Source organism: Macaca fascicularis, chromosome 12, assembly GCF_037993035.2.
Source record: "Macaca fascicularis isolate 582-1 chromosome 12, T2T-MFA8v1.1".
NCBI classification, from domain to species: Eukaryota; Metazoa; Chordata; class Mammalia; order Primates; family Cercopithecidae; genus Macaca; species Macaca fascicularis.
Window position 1 is genome coordinate 105508714 of NC_088386.1, and position 18925 is coordinate 105527638.

Genomic DNA, 18925 nt, shown 5'->3' on the forward strand with positions numbered 1-18925 from the left:
AAAGTAATAGCTGCTATTTTTCCTCTTTAAATTGCAGGAGAAATAATAAGGCATTGAAGAATGGCAGATGAACGGAAAGACGAAGCAAAGGCGCCTCACTGGACCTCAGCACAGCTAACAGAGGCATCTGCACACTCACATCCACCTGAGATTAAGGATCAAGGCGGAGCAGGGGAAGGACTTGTCCGAAGCGCCAATGGATTCCCATACAGGGAGGATGAAGAGGGTGCCTTTGGAGAGCATGGGTCACAGGGCACCTATTCAAATACCAAAGAGAATGGGATCAACGGAGAGCTGACCTCAGCTGACAGAGAAACAGCAGGTAACTAAGGGCTCTGCTGTCACCAAGTGCTTGCTTTGTGCTTTGAAGTCAGTTTAGTCTGAAAGTGAATTAATATACAGCACTGATCCTCTTTCACTAGTGCTAGGACTGAGATTCCAGTCAGTCAGAGGAAATAAAAGAAGAGAAAAATCATGGCAACTAACTTGACATTAGCTACATTCTCAATCCCATTCCCCTATTTAATTTTTGTCACGTGAATTTTTGCAGGCTGAGTATATGTATGTTTTGCTAGAAACCTTCGGCATTTTAACTCATTGAAAGAATATTTTACAAATAGTTTTTTTTTAATTCTCTTGAATGACTTTGTACCTAAATCCAATGGATTGATTTACAAGCATATTTTTAGAGCAGAAAAATGCAAAATACATAAATATATACTGTAATTTTTTTAACCCATCACTCAACAAACTACAGTTGAGCATTTTCTACATGCAAGGTGTTGTGTTAGCTTCTGTGCCAGTGCATGTGCAAGACATGGTCCCAGAACTCCATGGATCAGATGATCTTGGAGTAGACATGAGACTTGTACGTATGATTATTTGGATGCAAAGCATAACATGTAAGTGCCACATGAGCAGTATAGAAAGGCAGAGTTTAAAGCAGATTATTTCTGCTTTGGGCCAAAGATGGTGCACAAAACCATCTTGGGGTACTGCAGCAAATTCACAAGAATACAACAAGGTATTTTAAATATTTAAGGGGAGCAGTGATAATATCTGTCAAACACTGCATGAACTATAAGCTCAAGATAATTTACAGTTTCAACATTACATTATACTATATTCCTTTAAGATATCATATCTTTGCAAAGATAGGTTTTCAGCAGTTGTTCTGATAAAAGCAAGTACCCTGCAGAAATCCATCTGAAATGGAAGAAGAGAATGATAGTGTCCAACCTGATTCCAGGATTTGAGAAGCTGTGCAGTGCCCCACAGGCACATATGTTCAATTTAGTATGAAATTGTGGTTGAGAATGAAATAAAAATATTATTTGCACGTTTCATGGTTACAATGAGGATTAAATAAGATACTAAAGTGTACAAAGTGAATGGCTCAAGAGACAATAACTGTTAGTTACTTTTATTATTACTGGTGGTAGTGGTGGTATCAATATGGATGACATAGCACTCTTGATCAAGCAACATTTTTCTAAAGCTGAGTATACACAACTTTAAGAAGGTGGAACTTGGGTGTCAGGTGCGCTAACTAAGAGGATTTTGAAGGGATTGCAGCATGAGGGGATGAGGACATGTTATAGCATATTGGTTGTGGGGAAGAAAAGAGTTAGTATGATATGTCAAGGTTTTTTTCACCATCGAATCTTGCAGCACCTGGCATTAGACCTTCAGTATTCCATAAATGTGTGTTGAGTGAGTGAGTGAATGAAGGAATAAATGAATAAATTCAAAAAGAAGAAAGTCCTCTTCACATTAATGGTGAAAACGATTGAAAAGTCTTACTTTGTCCCTTGGGCTCTCACCAGTTGACTCTCAGTGACTGTTATGAAGGCTTGTAATACACTAAAAAAAAAAAAATCACTGCAGTATGTTTGGTCATGCAGTGAAAATCAATACCATTCACTATTTCATCTGTTCAGTAGTCTTAAGTATTTGAGAGCATCAGAAAAATCTCTTTGTCAAGACAGTATGTCATCACCAGCTTCTCTGAGAAAATAATACACATTTAAAAGAGGCTAACAGGCGTTTCTTTTAAATGATGGGTTTAGGAGCATCCAGAGTTAATTTTAAATTCAGCTCAACATGTATCAAACACATTTGGTATTAGATTTGGGAGATTGATTACAAAGGTTTTGTGTGTATGTTCTGAGTGACAAAAATTGTAAACTGTCAGCCATGGATTACCAGAGTGATAGTCAATCCAAACTAAACTATGGTGTGATTTTTAAATTAACTTTCCTCTAGAAATAACAAGCCGAGTATTGAATCCATGAGATATGCATGTGTAGAAATCTATAGAAAAAGGAAAATGTAAAATATTATCTTTTCATACGTACAGAGGATGTTCCAGTGGTGAGTTAATGTGCAATTAAATTTCTTTCCAAACTCCAATTTAACAAATAACAAATTTTATCATTCATGGTTTATTGACAGCTGTTTCACAAATTGTGTAATAAAAATCATCTCCAGCATAAACAGATGCTCTTAAATCCCAAATATGCTATTTAGAAATGCTATCATTTGATGATGGAGACTATAGATATGAGCTGGCATAATATTTTGATGTGATTATTTTAAAAAGGACCAGGGATCTATACATCAGCTCACTGTTTTATACAATCTATCAGTGTATTACATTTTTCCCTGTAATGAATAGTTCTCAGGCCACTGTTAGCATGAAGCATTTCTCAGTGACATCAGGTCCATAGCTGTATGTTGTAGTATCCAGGACATTACCGATTAAATCCAAAAATCTTTCTTCTACTTTCCTTTGTTGCTATAATCTTCTCTTTGCATTTTAAAATAACATTTTCTCGAAGATTGTTTCTTTTTAACCATCAATATAAATAAGATCACATGATAAATAAATTGCAATCATCATCTTCTTCCCCCTTTTCTCCTTCATTAGAGTGGGCTCACTTCAACCAAGATCCTTACTTTTTCCCCCCATCCACTCCTTTAATGTTCGTCTTCATTATGGGCAATCATAATTTTTAAAGATGCAAACCCATAGTCAGTGTATCCTTGATCTTATGCACTGACACCAGAGGGTGGGAGAGTGGATAATGTTAGAAGGCAATAATAATTTACATTGGCTGGGGGCAGTGGCTCACACCTGTAATCCTAGCACTTTGGGAGGCTGAGGCGAGCAGATTGCTTGAGTCCAGGAGTTTGAGACCAGCATGGGCAACATGGCAAAACCTCATCTCCACAAAAAAAAAAAAAAAAAAAAATTAGCCAGGTGTGATGTCACACACCTGTGGTCCCAGCTACTCGGGAGGCAAAGATGGGAGAATCACCAGAGCCCAGGGAGATCGAGACTGTAGTAAGCTGTGATCAGGCCACTGCACTTTGGCCTGGGTGACACAGCAAGACCCTGTCTCAAAAAAATAATGTTAATAATAATCTAGATTTTGTCCCTTTCTTTATGATTTAAAACTATCCATAGGAAGATAGAATAGGTTGCTCAACTATAGCATAATTTTTTCATTCTTTAAGATTTTTTCTTACCACTAAAGTGTCCTTTTTAGAAGCCATGCCACAGAAGCATGAAAAAAAGAAATGAGAAGCTATTAATCATCTAGCCACTTAGGAAAGCTGTTGTTATAATAAGTCTAAAGTGTAATTTTTATCTTTGTCTTTGTTTTTTTAAATTTTTATTTTCATGGATTCGGGATTACAAGTGCATTTTTGTTACGTGAATATATTGCATGGGGTGAAGTCTGGGCTTTGAGTGGACCTATCATCTGAATACTGAACATTGTACTCAATAGGTAATTTTTCAACCCTCACCTCTTTTCCACTCTCCCCACTTTTTGAGTCTCCAGTGTCTATTATTTCCATCTTTATGTCCATGTGTATTCATTATTTAACTCTCACTTAGAAGTGAGAACGTGTGGTATTTGATTTTCTCTTTCTGAGTTATTTCACTTAATATAATGGTCTCCAGTTCCATCCATGTTGCTGCAAAGGATATGATTTTATTCTTTTTTATGGCTGCATAGTATTCCATTGTATATCTACACCACATTTTCTTTATCCAGTCATCCACTGATGGATGTTTAGGTTGATTCCATACCTTTGCTATTGTGAGTGGTGCTGCAATAAACATATGAGTGCAGGTGTCTTTTTGATATAATGATTTATTTTCCACTGGGTAGCTACCCAGTAGTGAGATTGCTGGATGGAATGGTAGTTTTATTTTCAGTTCTTTGAGAAATCTCCATACCGTTTTCCATAAAGGCTGTAGTAACTACATTCCCATCAACGTTGTTTAAGAGTTCCCTTTTCTCTATATCATTGTTAACATCTGTTGTCTTTTGACTTTTTAATAATAGCTATTCTGACTGGTATAAGTTGATATCTCATTGTGGTTTTAATTTGCATTTCCATGATGATTAGTGATGTTCAGCATTTTTTCATATACCTATTTGGCCATTTGTATGTGTCTTCTCTTGAGAAATGTCTATTCATGTCCTTTGCTCACTTTTTAATGAGGATTTTTTTTCATGTTGAGTTGTTTGAATTCCTTAGTCCTTTGTTGGATGCACAGTTTGCAAATATTTTCTCCAATTCTGTAGGTTGTCTGTTTACTCTATTGGTTATTTCTTTTTCTGTGCAGAAGCTTTTAAATCTAACTAAGTCCCATTTGTCTATTTTTGTTTTTGTTGCATTTACTTTTGGGGTGTTAGTCATTATAGTTCTTTGCCTAGGCCAATGTTCAGAAAAGTTTTTCCTAGGCCTTTTTTCTATGATTTTTGTAGCTTCAGGTCTTACATTTAAGTTAATGCATCATTTAAAAATTGCTTTCCAAAGTGTAAATAATAAGAGTAATGGCTTGTAATAATTCTTTTCTGTGTTATCTTTATTGAAGAAAGCAAGAGGAATGCATTTTGGTCCCCACAGAGTTTCAGCTCTGAAGATAATTAGGAGCCTTGTCTTTAAGTTTCAGTTACAGGGTTGGGGCCCAAACTCATATTAGAACTTGTATCAAGATCTTATAAGAGGGCAAAGGGATTCTTTGTAAAATTTGTAAAATATTGACTGGAAAATTATTTTAGAAAATGGAAAGTGACCTTTCAAATTTTAAGGGAGAAAAGCAATTGATTTATGTAATCATTGTACATGTGACTTAACAGTGTAGTTACACTGGTTTTGACTTCATCTAGTATTCCCTTAATAGTATTATATCAAATCCTATCTTTACTGTGCCTGTTTATAGAATCATTTGGAATATGGCACTTTCTAGCAGCAAAAACAGGGATGTGCAAACAAAGTGGTGGTTCTGTTTCTGACCTTGCTCTAAAAAAGTAATAATTTTGCTGTTGCTCACTTTTCATCTAAAGGAGGAAATTTCTATTCATCCCTCACAGAACTATTATGGAAATATATATATATATATCTACAGCTTAGAAATGTGTATAGAATTGCAAGCTGCCATAGTGCTCTTCAGTTTATAAAGCACCATCATATCTTTTATCTCATTTTATCTTTTTGCAATTTGCATGAGGATATCTGTCATTAGTGTCTTCTTTTTACAAATAAGATGACTAAGGCACGGAATGGCTGAGCAACTTGCCCAGTATTACACAGTAAGAAAGTAAGAGAGGTGAATTGTGACACAGTGTTCAGGAATTTCATGCTCCTCTCTTCTCAACTGTCCCACCCTCAAGAAGTGGTATGGATTTTTTTTTTCTATCGTTTATAATTTACATGGCTTTATAAATATGCTACTCATTGTAAAAGCTTTCAAGACTTTTTTAGATGAGTGTATTTTTTTTTCTTGCTCTCAGGATTAATTTTGCAAATGTCAGGATTTTTTCTTTATTAGAAAACTGTGGTGAAGTCCGCTACTTTTCTGTCACAGTTGTGGATGATATGATTGAAATCTGGAAGGGACCAGTGAGATGACTTTTCACAGTAGATCACATGACTACTACGAGAACGCAAGTCTCTTGCCCTACAGACCAGTGCTCCTTCCACCATCCCTGTCTGCCACATTGAGAACAGCAGTTAGTTGCAGCAGTTATCAATTACAGGCAAAGCAGACAATTCTTCTATTCCAGAACTGCCACATTCGTGTAATTTTAAGTGATATGATATCATAACTTTATTCCTAGTTTTCAATCTGAGTAGAGGAAAAGGGGAGGCAATTTTGAGATATTTATTGATACCAAAACATTTTTAAAGTATTTAAAGTCAGGCTTTGGTGATTTTTTACTATCTTAAAGTACAGTGCTGTGAACACTAGTAAAAAAATGCTGGTCACAGGCCAGGCGCGGTGGCTCACGCCTGTAATCCCAGCACATTGGGAGCCGAGGTGGGCGGATCATGAGGTCAGGGGATCGGGACCATCCTGGCTAACATGGTGAAACCCCATCTCTACTGAAAATACAAAAAATTAGCTGGGCGTGGTGACAGGCGCCAGTAGTCCCAGCTACTCAGGAGGCTGAGGTAGAAGAATGGTGTGAACATGGGAGGCGGAGTTTGCAGTGAGCTGAGATCGCACCACTGCACTCCAGCCTGAGTGGCAGAACGAGACTCCGTCTAAACAACAACAACAACAACAACAACAAATGCTGGTCAGGGAGTAGAAAGTGCCTACGTGACCACCAAAAGCCAGTATCAGCAATCTCCTTGGGTAAATGTATGTAAAGATTAAAAGGCAATTCCTCACTATACTCCCCACAATTTACTAGGATTCCTTTGTCTCCCCATCATTTCCAGGCATGCTATCCAGACCTACCCACTGCCAAAGAGGCAGGAATGGAAAAGCTTTTCCAGGCTTTGCGTTGTCACTTTTTCAGGGAGCTCGTCATGGAGCTATGTCTTCTAAAGCCTGGTCCTACACTATCACATCCACATAACTCCAGCAGCCAAGTGACCAACACTCAGTTATATACATCTATTGTTGCTGCAGTTATTAAGTTTGAAAACACATGAAGGAAAAGTTTGGCAGCTCTCACATGCAAAAAGCTGAATATGCCTTTCATAACGCTTTTCTCTCTGTTCTGCTTTTCAATCTCAAAAGATTCAAACCTACCTTTTCTCACCTCTCTCTTTCTCCCCTGCCTCCGTTTCTAGATTTCGCGATTTACTAATAGGAGTCAGCATCCCATTTAAAATATGGCCTATTCTATGTAATATGATATTAATTTATGCAGAGCAGAATAGCACTGAGCCATTTCTCCTGCAAAATGACTAAAGCCATCCACACCAACCCCCCCAAGCAAATAAACAAGCTCGCCTAACAATGCGAGAGGTTGCAGATTTTCCTTTCCTAGTTGCCATGCCAACCACTCATTGCTCTGGCTGCCATTTCCCTGAGCTCCGCAGAGAGAGGAGTGTGCAGAACAGTTATTTAGCATTCAAGGGTGGATCTGCAGAAAACCACACAGCCTCACTGCGAAGCATCTGGGCCTGGTGGCACCGAGGGATGAGGACAGAAAATGGGGATCTTTTCAGTGTTTTCCTTCTAAAGGTTAGGCATCTGGGGCTAGAAAGAGTGAGAAAGAACAAGGATTGATAGAAAAGGCAGTTCCACAAGGTTTGTATTGTCACGTTTGCTTTGTCCTATGTGGTCTCTCTACTAGGTGAAGCTGGTTGTGGGGATTAGTTTCAATCATAATATTTGGCTTGGCTTGTTGATGAATAGGATTTGAACCTAATTTAGGGCTAGCTTATATGGATATTATAATAAAGAATTGTGTCTTTTATTCTTGATACAATATGAGGTTGTATATAGCAGGTATTGCCAGCCAGAGCTTTTGATATTTTACAAATTAGAGGAAAAAACCAACGTCAGATAAAGTTTTGTTTCATTGTACAATTATAAGGTACTTTGTCCCATAAAAATCTGTCTTTGCTCTTTAGTCAAGTCTTAAGGTAGGATGAGATTTTCTTAAGATGGTAATTCTGAATCGAAATGTGAGGAAGACTTGGTTTCTCAAGACTTGTTTCCATTAAACCCTATGACTCAACAAATTGAGGTATGATTTTATTCCTTGGAATTTTAATTGCCTACAAACACTTCAAGTTGTGAAGAGCAAGGCTCTATCTAACACAATATAATAGGATATTTAAAAACTGAGGTTAATTGCATTAACATATACTTCTATGTGTGTTCCTCAAGAAAATTCCTCCCATGCACTGTGGAAATCAGTCTCGTTTCTTGTCTCGCTTTGTGCTAAATGTCAGAACTACATCACAAGCACACACACACACACACACACACACACACACACACAAAAGTATTTTCTCAGATGTTTTGGTCCACTGACATTTTAAAAATTATTCTGTTGAATTTGAATCTTAATGCAACAGATTTGTGCCAATGACAATTCAGACCTATTTGTGAAAATTATTCTTTCTAGTTTGTTTTTAAGTGCAAATATAATTTAACTATCATTGTAATTTTTACTTGACCTTTCTCTCATCCTGTATTTTCCATGATCTTAAGTTTTCTCTCCTCTAATTTGCTGTCATGTTTGTCATCATATTTTTCTTTTAACGTTTTTCAATTTTTTTGATATTAAAAACACCTCCATTTAGATAAAAATTATAAACAATTCTTAAATGCTTTTTTATATTTAGCGAACAGATGAAAGTAATAAGTAATGGAAGTGAGTCTTCTATATTCATTTTCGGACTGTCTAAGCCTTTGTTTTGGTTAGGATTATGCATGGCCTTTATCTGTCCTTTGTTATATTTCGAAGTATTTTCTCCTCACAAAAGAGAAAAAGATAAAAAGATAAGATAAAAAATATAATGGTTTTGAACAAATAAGTTGCTCAAATATCTTGAGAATATATTTCTTATCAAGCAATAATGTGTTTTTAAGTGTGAAATATATATATATACACATATATATATTCTTTGATTATATTACTTCTGCATGTCTGAGAAAGATATTTGCCACTGTATGCCAAATGCTGCCTTGCGATTTAGCATTGGGTTTCATTTTATTGCGGTTGGGAGGTTAGTAAGTAGACTGCAGAGTACCCAGCAGTTATCACTCCTCTTTTCTCCCCCCAAGCTATTGAGATAAACTGACTCTTTCTGCTTCAGTGTGTCAAGCCTTTTTCTCTTCCACTCATTCCCTCACACTTCACTGCTCCCCAGTACATTACATAAAGCACGTGCTTTGACTGTCAGGGGAGTCTGGAAATCATATCAGGAGAGGATGAACAGAACAACTGGTGCTGCATTGCAGACCTGGTAGCTTCAGCATTATCTGACCTGGCATCGTGAGTCCTGGGGGAAAAGGACACTAAACCGTGTCCTGCCGGCTCACTGTGTAGCTCGTCTCACTGAATGAGTCACCATTCAGCAACACTCATAGAAAATGCAATTCAAAAACCAGCCAAGCTGACGAGCAAAGGAAGGGGAAAGCATATGTCATAGGTTCTCATGCAACTTTTAACAATGCTTTTAACAATTTTTGCAAATGCTGGGTGGTTATTAGAACACAGAAATAAGAGTAAAATACAGTCAATTTCAGGAATATGCAAGAAGGCATTAGGCAAAAATAGAAAAGAAAGGAGGAATCAAGATTCAGAGAAAAATTGTCCTAAATACATATGATTCAGCTTAAGCATCCTGAAAATCCATATTTTTAATTTGGAAACAAAGGTCAAAGTGATGCTGGCATATGAGCACCTCTGATTCTTGCAAAGTATCTCTAGTATGAATGATCGGTCCTCTGACTGGTCTAAAATTTTCTCTTTTGTGACACGTTACATTTGCCGAATGTAAATGGGCAAGTTTACATTGTGGTGTTTTCATTCCCATGCAGCATTTTGCAACAAGTCATAGGAAAAACATTTTGGAAGGGTACCACCCTACAGCAAAGGTTCTCAGAAGTCTACCGTTAAAGATAAAGAGCTGTTGTTGATTTTATTCTCTCAAGTGAGTCTTCCTCTTCTGAACACCAAGCACCATGTTTATATCTTGCTAATGCAATTGATCATAGCAATCATTTTACTGAAGTTACTTGTTATTTGTTTTTATTCCAGTCACTAGGTTGGAAATGCTTTGAGGTAGAACCTGTACTTCATTCATCTTTCTTTTCCTTTTTGTATATAACACAGTGCTTATTTTCTATAATATGTGGGTGCTAGAACATATTTTTTGAATTAATATAAAGAAGAGAGGGCTGGGCATGGTGGCTTATGCCTGTAATCCCAGCACTTTGGGAGGCCAATACAGGCGGATCACTTGAGGTCAGGAGTTGAAACCAGCCTGGCCAACATAGTGAAACCCTGCCTCTACTAAAAATACAAAAATTAGCTGGGCGTGGTGGCACACACCTGTAATACCAGCTACCCGTGAGGTTGCAGCCCAAGAATTGCTTGAATCCAGGAGGTGGAGGTTACAGTGAGCTGAGATAATGCCACTGCACTCCAGCCTGGGCAACAGAGTGAGACCTTGTCTCAAAAAAAAAAAAAAAAAAAAAAAAAAAGAAGAAGAAGAAGAGAGAGAGTATCCATATATAGTTGTGAGAATGGAAATCACATAAACAAAATGGTCTACAAAATTTATACTACATTGTGAACAATAAATCTGCAGGAAAGACTATGTTAGAAAGGAAAACTGTGGCTAACGCCTGTGTCCCAGCACTTTGGGAGGCCAAGGCAGGCAGATAATGAGGTCAGGAGATCAAGACCATCCTGGCCAACATGGTGAAACCCCATCTCTACTAAAAATACAAAAATTAGTTGGGCTTGGTGGTGCACGCCTGTAGTCCCAGTTACTCAGGAGGCTGAGGCAGGAGAATCGCTTGAACCCAGGAGGTGGAGGTTGCAGTGAGCTGAGATCGTGCCCCTGCACTCCAGCCTGGTGACAGAGTGAGACCCCATCTCAAAAGAAAAGAAAAGAAAGAAGGGAAAACTGAGAATGAAGAGGTAAATCAAGAAACTGAAAACAGTCGAGATTCAAAGTAAGGACTTTAGAACTGTTGGTTAGGACAGAAAGAAATTATGTAGGAACTCCAAAATACTGTAGTGAAAATATATAGTGGAAGACTTAACTTGTTCTGAAATTGGGAGTGAGAGTTGGGAGTAAAGAAAATATATCTTTGACTGACGATAGCTGTATAAGATATCAAATTGGAGATATTTTCTTGATGATGAAAATTACTGAACTGAAAATAATATGAAAAGTCCAGATAAATGAACTTTCTAAAAGATAATCTAGTGGTTAAGAAATACACAGATACAGAAAAAATTTTCATGTTCATTTCTGCAGAATTGAGGCCAGTGTAATAATTGGCTTGGGTTGAAAATGCCACCGAAATATCCTGTAAATGGAACTCTATAATGCATGTCCTTTTTGATCCTCTGACTATAAATAAGGATTGCTGCGCTGTTCTAGGTCAGGAGCTCAAGTAAATCTCATTTCTGACAAATGGGCAATCTAAATCTTAAAGCATTTGGATATTCTAAGTCATGGATTTAATATGTGCCTCCATTAAAGGAGTATACCAGTATCATCTTGGAAAGATATTATGTATCCTATTTTTGAAGACCAAATGTCACCAATGCCCTTTATTTTCTCTATTTCATCTTTGAGTCTATAAAATTATTTGCAAATGAGTTCTTAGATAGTAAACAACATTTTCATATCAAATTAGGAAATTTATACATTAACTTTAGGAAAATATTGTGATTTCAGTTAAATATAATTCCTTAGTTTCATTTTAGTTTTCATTTTTCACTTAATAAAAGCTTCCTGTGATCCATAATTTTCTTTTTTCCTTTGACATATTTGAATGAAAATGCTCCCATTTACATTTTCTAAATCTAATCATTAAGTATCTCAGTGTTTTTAGTGAAATTCTTCTGCAAGGAGGAAACTAATAATAGCAATAATAATTATCAACTTACTTTTATAAGCGCTTTAAAAAAATAAATCAGTTCACAGGATACTTTTTCTCCTTATTGCATTTTGCATCTTCAGCCCATGTTTGTTTATGTCTTTCTTTAAAAATTGACTTTGGTTATTTTTCTCATCAGCTTGAAAAATAGATTTGTGACTAAAGCTTTAAAAAAATTGGAATAAACTTGCTTTCCTTTGAGCTTTACTGGAACACAAATGCTGACCTGGGGAACGTGGCTTTTTCTCCAAATATTGCACTAACTTGGTGTAGATCACAACGCATGTAAGATATTTATTTTCTCCAAGCCAGTTCTCATCTAGTTTTTTAGAAGTCCTGATTGCTATAAGAAAAGAAGCAAATAATTAAGTTTGAAGCAAATATAGTAGCCACTTAACAAAAGTCACATTTTAAGAGAGGAAGTTCATTCAGTTCGGATAACTATAGTCCGCTGCTCTCATGTAAATATCTGCCATCCTGAAGAAAAATGTGTTATGAAATGCTCTGCAGAGCACATTTAACTTGCACATATGATCCTAATACAACATCAAAAATACTGTTCAAGGAGTTGGCTATTTTGGTGACACAGGTTCCCTTTCTAGTTGGATTTCACTCTTTAAGGGTGAACATAAATTACTCTAGTTGACAATTTATCATCTTATGATGGAATTACTAGATAAGTTTGAATTTAATTTTTTTGATGTGAAGAAAAAAAAACTCCCCCAAATTATACTTATTTTAAAGTAAATTTTATAATATTGAGCATTTCTTCAATTCTAACTGGAAATGCTTAAGTCTCCGGAGGCCTGAATAATGGTAAGTTTCAACTTTTCCCTGTGTTCTTTGATACAACTGAATGTGGAAAAACTACAGTATGTAAATAGAAAGTGGTTTTCTTTACCAGTTCTGTGGGAAAATGAAAATATGAAATTTTCTTTTAAAAGAGTATTTTGGACACTCTAAACTCTATTTAAAATGTTGAGGTATTTCTTGTATTTTATGCTATAAAGTTTCAGGTAAGACACTTTAATTAACATAATGATTGCATTAAAACAATACTACTCTTCCTATAGTTTTTGATCACCTTCTAGTTGTTTTCAGATCATGTCATTCCTGCCTCTTTGTTTCATGCGTGCATTTCAGAACTATCCAAGAAAAAGAGCAAAAACAACAAAGTTCTCTACTTTTATGAGAATTTTTACTTTCACAATTTTTTTAAGAAAACAAACCCAAACTACAAACTCACATAAAATATTTTTGGAGGGGGTGGCCTCTGTAAAAGTTGGGAGAAAAATGACTGATAAACTAGCAAAGGGAAAGGAAAGGAATCTGAGAAACCAAGCTATTTTTAGGCATATTCTTACACCCAAGAATTGGTCAACTGCTTCATGATCAGGGCTCCTGTACATGAAATACTGAAATTGTAATTTCATTTTGGAAAACAAAGGTACAAGTCCTGATTTAGAAATTTTTCTTCTATGTTGGGAAGAAAATAATATATTTTTCATATATTATCATAGTAAACTGAATTTTCATTGTAATATTTTCCTAAAAATTTTAAAGCCTTTTAATGAAATCTGATTTTCCATATCCTCAGCAAGCCCCACGTATCTATTCCATAAGATTGTGATTCTCATTCCAAATGAAGCTCTCTTCGTAGACCAAGTATGTTGTAGGGGTATAGTAATATCTGCCTACCTAGGACCAGCCCTATGCGGAATTAGAAAGTAAATGAAACATGAGTTCAGCACTTTTCTATCTGCTTCCCCAATCCCATCTCTTCATTTTCTTCAAGTCAGCAGGCATATGCTCATATGCCTAAAATCCCGCCATAAATCCCATTACAAAGCTTAATTTCCTTGCCCTATATCAGGCTACCTACCTAGACAGCATCCTGTTCTTACATTTTTCTCAACTCTACCACTCCATCAAATTTTATCTACCTTTCTTTTTCTGCTGGGCTCCTACAATAGGACAACCAGAGCTATCACAATAACAAGTTATAGTTTTGTGCTTCTAGATATCATTTCTATTCTGATATAAAACTTCATTGTCTTCAAGTAAAGAGTGAGTTCTTTGGCAAGTATAGGTATAATAGAGATGGAATTCACGCTTTGAAGGTACTTCTAGAGGTGTGCTTGCTATCAATGAGAAGCAATACAGTCGAGAGACGCAGCTACAGAAAATGACATAAATAAACAACATCGAAGCAAAATCATCAATGTAAAATTTTATTTCAACAAACGTCCGAGAGATGTGTTCTAAAGATTGGTATGTTATTTGCAAATTTCTCAAGGTACTTTTGAAATTATTATTATTTATTTTTTATTTGTCTTACATAATGAAGAATTAAAATTAAGAAATGTATTTAATAATATTTTCCATGGGATGCATTTATCAATACAGAACCTAAAAGAAATCATCTTTATTCTAGAATATTTTTGGCATGAAGAAATTTTAAAATTCTATTAAAGTCTTTGCTTTGTACTATCATAATGGTATCAAATACAAATATGCCATTGACCTTGCACTTCTTGCTATAAAAAGAAGATTTGCAAAGTCTCTTGATTTTGCTACTTACAGGTCTGGCAAACAGTGTTTTAACTATCATCAATTTTACATATTTAGAATTTTTCCAGTGAAGGTGCTCCCCTTCTCTTTGGTTGTGGCTGAGCTTTTATTTAACAGCATTATTAAAGAAAGAATAGTAGGATGGTTCAAATTTACTTTACTTTTTCTTTTTTTTAAGTAGGTATTTCAGTTTTCAGAAGTTCATAGTGTAATTGATTTTACTGTACCTCCCCCCATAAGTTACTAAAACATGATTATCTGATTATATATTCAGTTATGATTTGAAAATTATGAAGAACTACCATGTCTATTTAATATTGACTTTTAAAGTCTGCCAAGTCATTTCAGGTGCTTGTGTAGAGAGAATCTTTGCAGACAATACTTTTGTAGCTATAATGACATAAAATATGCAGGCATAGAAAATGAACAGTCACTTATTTACAACATTAGTAGTTAGTGAGAAACTTGCTAAGAAGAAAGCAGATTAGGTTGATGATTGCTGCTGTTTGTGAATTCTTAGAAAGGTGATGGGACGGAAAGGAAGTTTAAGAACTTATGGAGTTTTAATAAGGAGTTTAATAAAGAGTAAAATAAGGAGGTTTAATCTAATTATGCAGAAGTCATGTTGGTTTTTCCATGTGACCATTGAGTGTACCTTATGATGTATTTTGAACAAAGTGATTTTTCCTATCACATGGCTCCTAAATTCCATATGATTCTAGGTCACAAGGCCTCCAAAAATTTGCTAAGTTATGTTAGGGATGAGAGAGAAGGATCAAACAAAAGTTATTTAAGCTGCTGATCTTTACCATTTTATTGTAACAAATATAGCTTCTCCTAGAAGAAAGATCTGTGTTTACAGAGGTAACTAGTAAAGACTATTCTTGGTATATAGAGAACTTAATTTCAAAAGTTTATTCCAATGACATATTTTTAGAATCTAGAATTATTTTTTCCATCATATCCTCTGTCTCAGACCAGCATTGACATTCCTATGTTTTGCAGCTATAGAAGCATTGATTTCTCCATAAGAAACCCTAGCCTTGCTCCTTGTGTCCAAGACCTGTGAGGTATCCACATACAGATGAGACTTTAAAAGCATGGACAGACCTCTATGTGCATGAGTACTAACACGTGCATAAACACACACACACACACACACACACACACACATACACGCACACACACACACTATTGCTTTTCTGCAAGCACACTATATTTTATATTTTGTTTATCTCACAGTTACTCTTTCTCAGGGTGGATTTATTCAAGGTCTCTTTGTTTTATTGGTATTTTATTTTCCCACTAATATTATTTAAAATGTCTCATGCTACATTCCTTTAGCAATGTCATGTATTTTAAAACTTAATGAAGAAGAGAATATAATCCAATTTCCCCACATCTACAAAGAGTAGTACAATTGTAACAGTTTTGACGAGATTCAAAACAGAACATTTCAGAGTTCCAAAAGTACTGTCAGTTCCCTCAGTGCCTTGATGATTGGATTCAATTTGTTGGTGTTAAAGCTATTTGAAAATTTCAGGGGAGCAAACCTCTCTAGAAATTTGTCTTTCTCAAGTGAAGATTGATAAAAAATTACAACCTTAGTTAATCAGTAAATGTGTAATATATGGGCCACAAACAGCATAAAAATGCAATACATTACTCCATTGGACACCCCCAATACCACCAGCAGTAGAAAACCTTAACTAGAACATGATAAATATAAAGCTAAATTGTAATGATATTGGCTTACTGTATTTCTTCTGCATAAATGTGTTTTCTGTTTCCCTACTTTCAGCTGGGCACTTAAAATTAGAAGCAAAATTTTACAGTAGGTACTATCTCTGATTTGTGCTTTTCTAATTACTTTTGACTCCGTAATGTAGTGTTTTTAACCTATGATGTCCTTTCACTGATAATAGTATTAATTTACTACATTTTCCTCCTTGACCAAATTTAAATGCTAGGCCAGTTCTATTAAACTCTAAAGACTTCATCTGAGTACATTAAGGTGTAATCTAAACAAGATTGTGGGTTTGAGCATGTATGTGGAGGTACAGGAAAAAAAAGAGCAAGAGAGGGAAAATTATCCTATAATTATACACTGTACTCACAATCCTAGTCTACCAATTTGTAAATCCATTTCCTAAGAGGACCATATGAGTGACTGTGGCAGGATCAGTCAACATTTGTGGCCACTACTAGTAAATCTTAAAGAAGAAAAATAAAACATGTCCTTCAACAAGATTGCCCCTCTTTAAACAAAATTTAAATGTAGGAACACCGTATCTTACTCATCTTTGTATCCCCCTAATGACTAAGAATAGCTCCATTGTCTATAACAGGTGCAAAATAAATTCTCTTAAATTTAAGTACCCATCAGAGCCGAATTTTGTGCCATCATAATTCCTTTATCTTAAATGCATTTGTCTTTGTTAACTAACTTCACCTCAAATGCATTTTTCCCCATAAACGAAATTGATCCTTGTTTTAATCACTAAATCTTTAGAAGAAATATCTGGGGAGAAAAAAAAAAGCTGGTGGGCAAAGATCTGTAGCTGTAGTGTTGGCCAGTGTGACCCCTGAGATTAATAGAAGTCTGTCTAGGGTGAGACATGCCAATGCTGGCCTCTAATTAATGCAAAGGTGCCAGGGAAACAAACAAACAAAAACCCAAGAATTTGCTCTTTTAATTTCCTCATCAGTTGATTACAGGAAATAGTTTCAGAGGAACCATTTACTCTCCAAATTGAGCAAGGAGTAGAAGCAAAGAACTTTTCTTCTTTCCCTATTTTTATGAATTCGTCTAGGGTCTTTGTTTAGCAGAGTGCTTCAAACTACACAGTGCTTTCCTTGTTGATTAGTTTCCATCAGCAGCAGCAATTAGTATTGGTTTCCTAGGCAACCATTCTGTACCCTACTGAGAAAAACCTTTTCTTGACAGGAGCATTCTGTCTAAAATTGTTTTGTTTTCCTTCTTCCACAAGCGTACGGTAAGCTTATTTGTCGTTTTCTTTGAACACAACATTGTTATACCAAAGATTTTTAAAACATTTACAGGCTTTTATATTCCATATGGTTGAATTTACAGCCACTGTCTCTTACTTCTCTCTTAACAACCTGAAAGAAATCAACAAAAATATGTTCTCAAGCCTATGCCGAGGTGCTTGGATTTTTTTGTTCACAGTCTAATTGGTGAACCTTTGCACGTTCAAGTAATCATAGCTGGTCCTGCTGAAAAACCACAGGGTACGAATTCAAAATCAAACTTACGGGTCCACAAACAATGTTACATATCACTCAGAAACAAGTTGAAACTTCCAGGATCATTGAAAAAGTTTCATCTCCGTTGCTCTTGTTATTAATCAACCAAGCAATATTGATAGATAAATATAACAAAATAACTTTAAAAATGTGCTAAAAGCAAAGCCTGAGGTTGTCTTAACATTTTTGTTGTGGCAAATAGTGTGATCAGAAGAGCATGGCAGTGGTGCAGCATGAATCAGCATTGGGGAAAAAAACAGAAGGTCATGATGGCTATAACTGCTGAGTAGTATGATATGACAGTAGAGCAAAGTTTACTTTATGTACCTTTTAGTTTAAATAATCAGTGGCAGGAGCCTGATGTATTGTTTGTTAGGGTCCCAGTAGTGGCCCAGCATTTAAGCAAGGAGGTACTCATTGGGAAAAATGACAGAATCATCTCAGTGTCTGACAAAAACTTTCAGATCTTACCTACATTTTGTCAATCAAATGATGTTCATAGAATTCAATGATAACAGGACATCAAGAGTGATTAAAACAGTGGTACCTAATTTAAATAAGCACTTGATTTATATTATTTTATTTAATTGTTACAACACACCAAAAGATGAATACTACTTTTATTCCCACTTTACAGATGGGGAATCTGAAGGTTAGAGAGATTGTTACTTAACCAAGGTCTTTTGGCTAGTAAGAGATGGAGACGGATTTGATCCCAGGTTTGGTGACACTAGAACCTACTTTTATATAAAATACTGATGTAAATCATAACAATGTCTAAATGGGACAAGCATATCTTTATCCATTATTTTGCCAGTTTTTCCCATCTGGACAATGTGTAAATATGTGTATTGAATAACATCAACAAGAAATGAAAGTGCCTACTGTAACAACTTGCCATACAAGGTTGCTTAATAACCTTTTATAACAGTGTGATGTTTATTCATTAGTTAGGTGAAATGTTTAAGTAGCTTAGCATGATACTGTTTGGGTTTCATCAAGTAGTTTTCAGTGGATGACAGCATTTCTCAATTAGTTTCTCAAACTTATTAATCTCCTGTATTTGTTTCCACCAATATATTTCCTTAATAGGAAGAAAAGGTATTTTTTGTTTCCAGAGGACTACTTTGATTCTCTTTTCTAAATACTGACCCCATCTTTGTTTCCCAAGAAAAGTTTTCAAGACAGATTTCA

General features: G+C 35.6%; 1 protein-coding gene across 50 annotated transcripts in view; it reads left to right on the top strand.

Annotated features, from left to right (window-relative positions):
• MAP2 (microtubule associated protein 2) overlaps nt 1–18925 on the top strand; it is a 316151-nt gene that overhangs the window by 235152 nt on the left and 62074 nt on the right. For 43 of the 50 annotated variants that reach the window (XM_074009956.1, XM_074009971.1, XM_074009963.1 and 40 more), the window contains one exon: nt 38–322. In XM_074009956.1, coding sequence (XP_073866057.1) covers nt 61–322 — 262 coding nt within the window. In that variant the 5' untranslated portion in view covers nt 38–60. Of the gene's footprint in view, nt 1–37; nt 323–7366; nt 7568–18925 lie in introns of those variants that run through there. The other 7 variants (XM_074009980.1, XM_065525993.1, XM_074009981.1 and 4 more) reach the window with 1 other exon arrangement.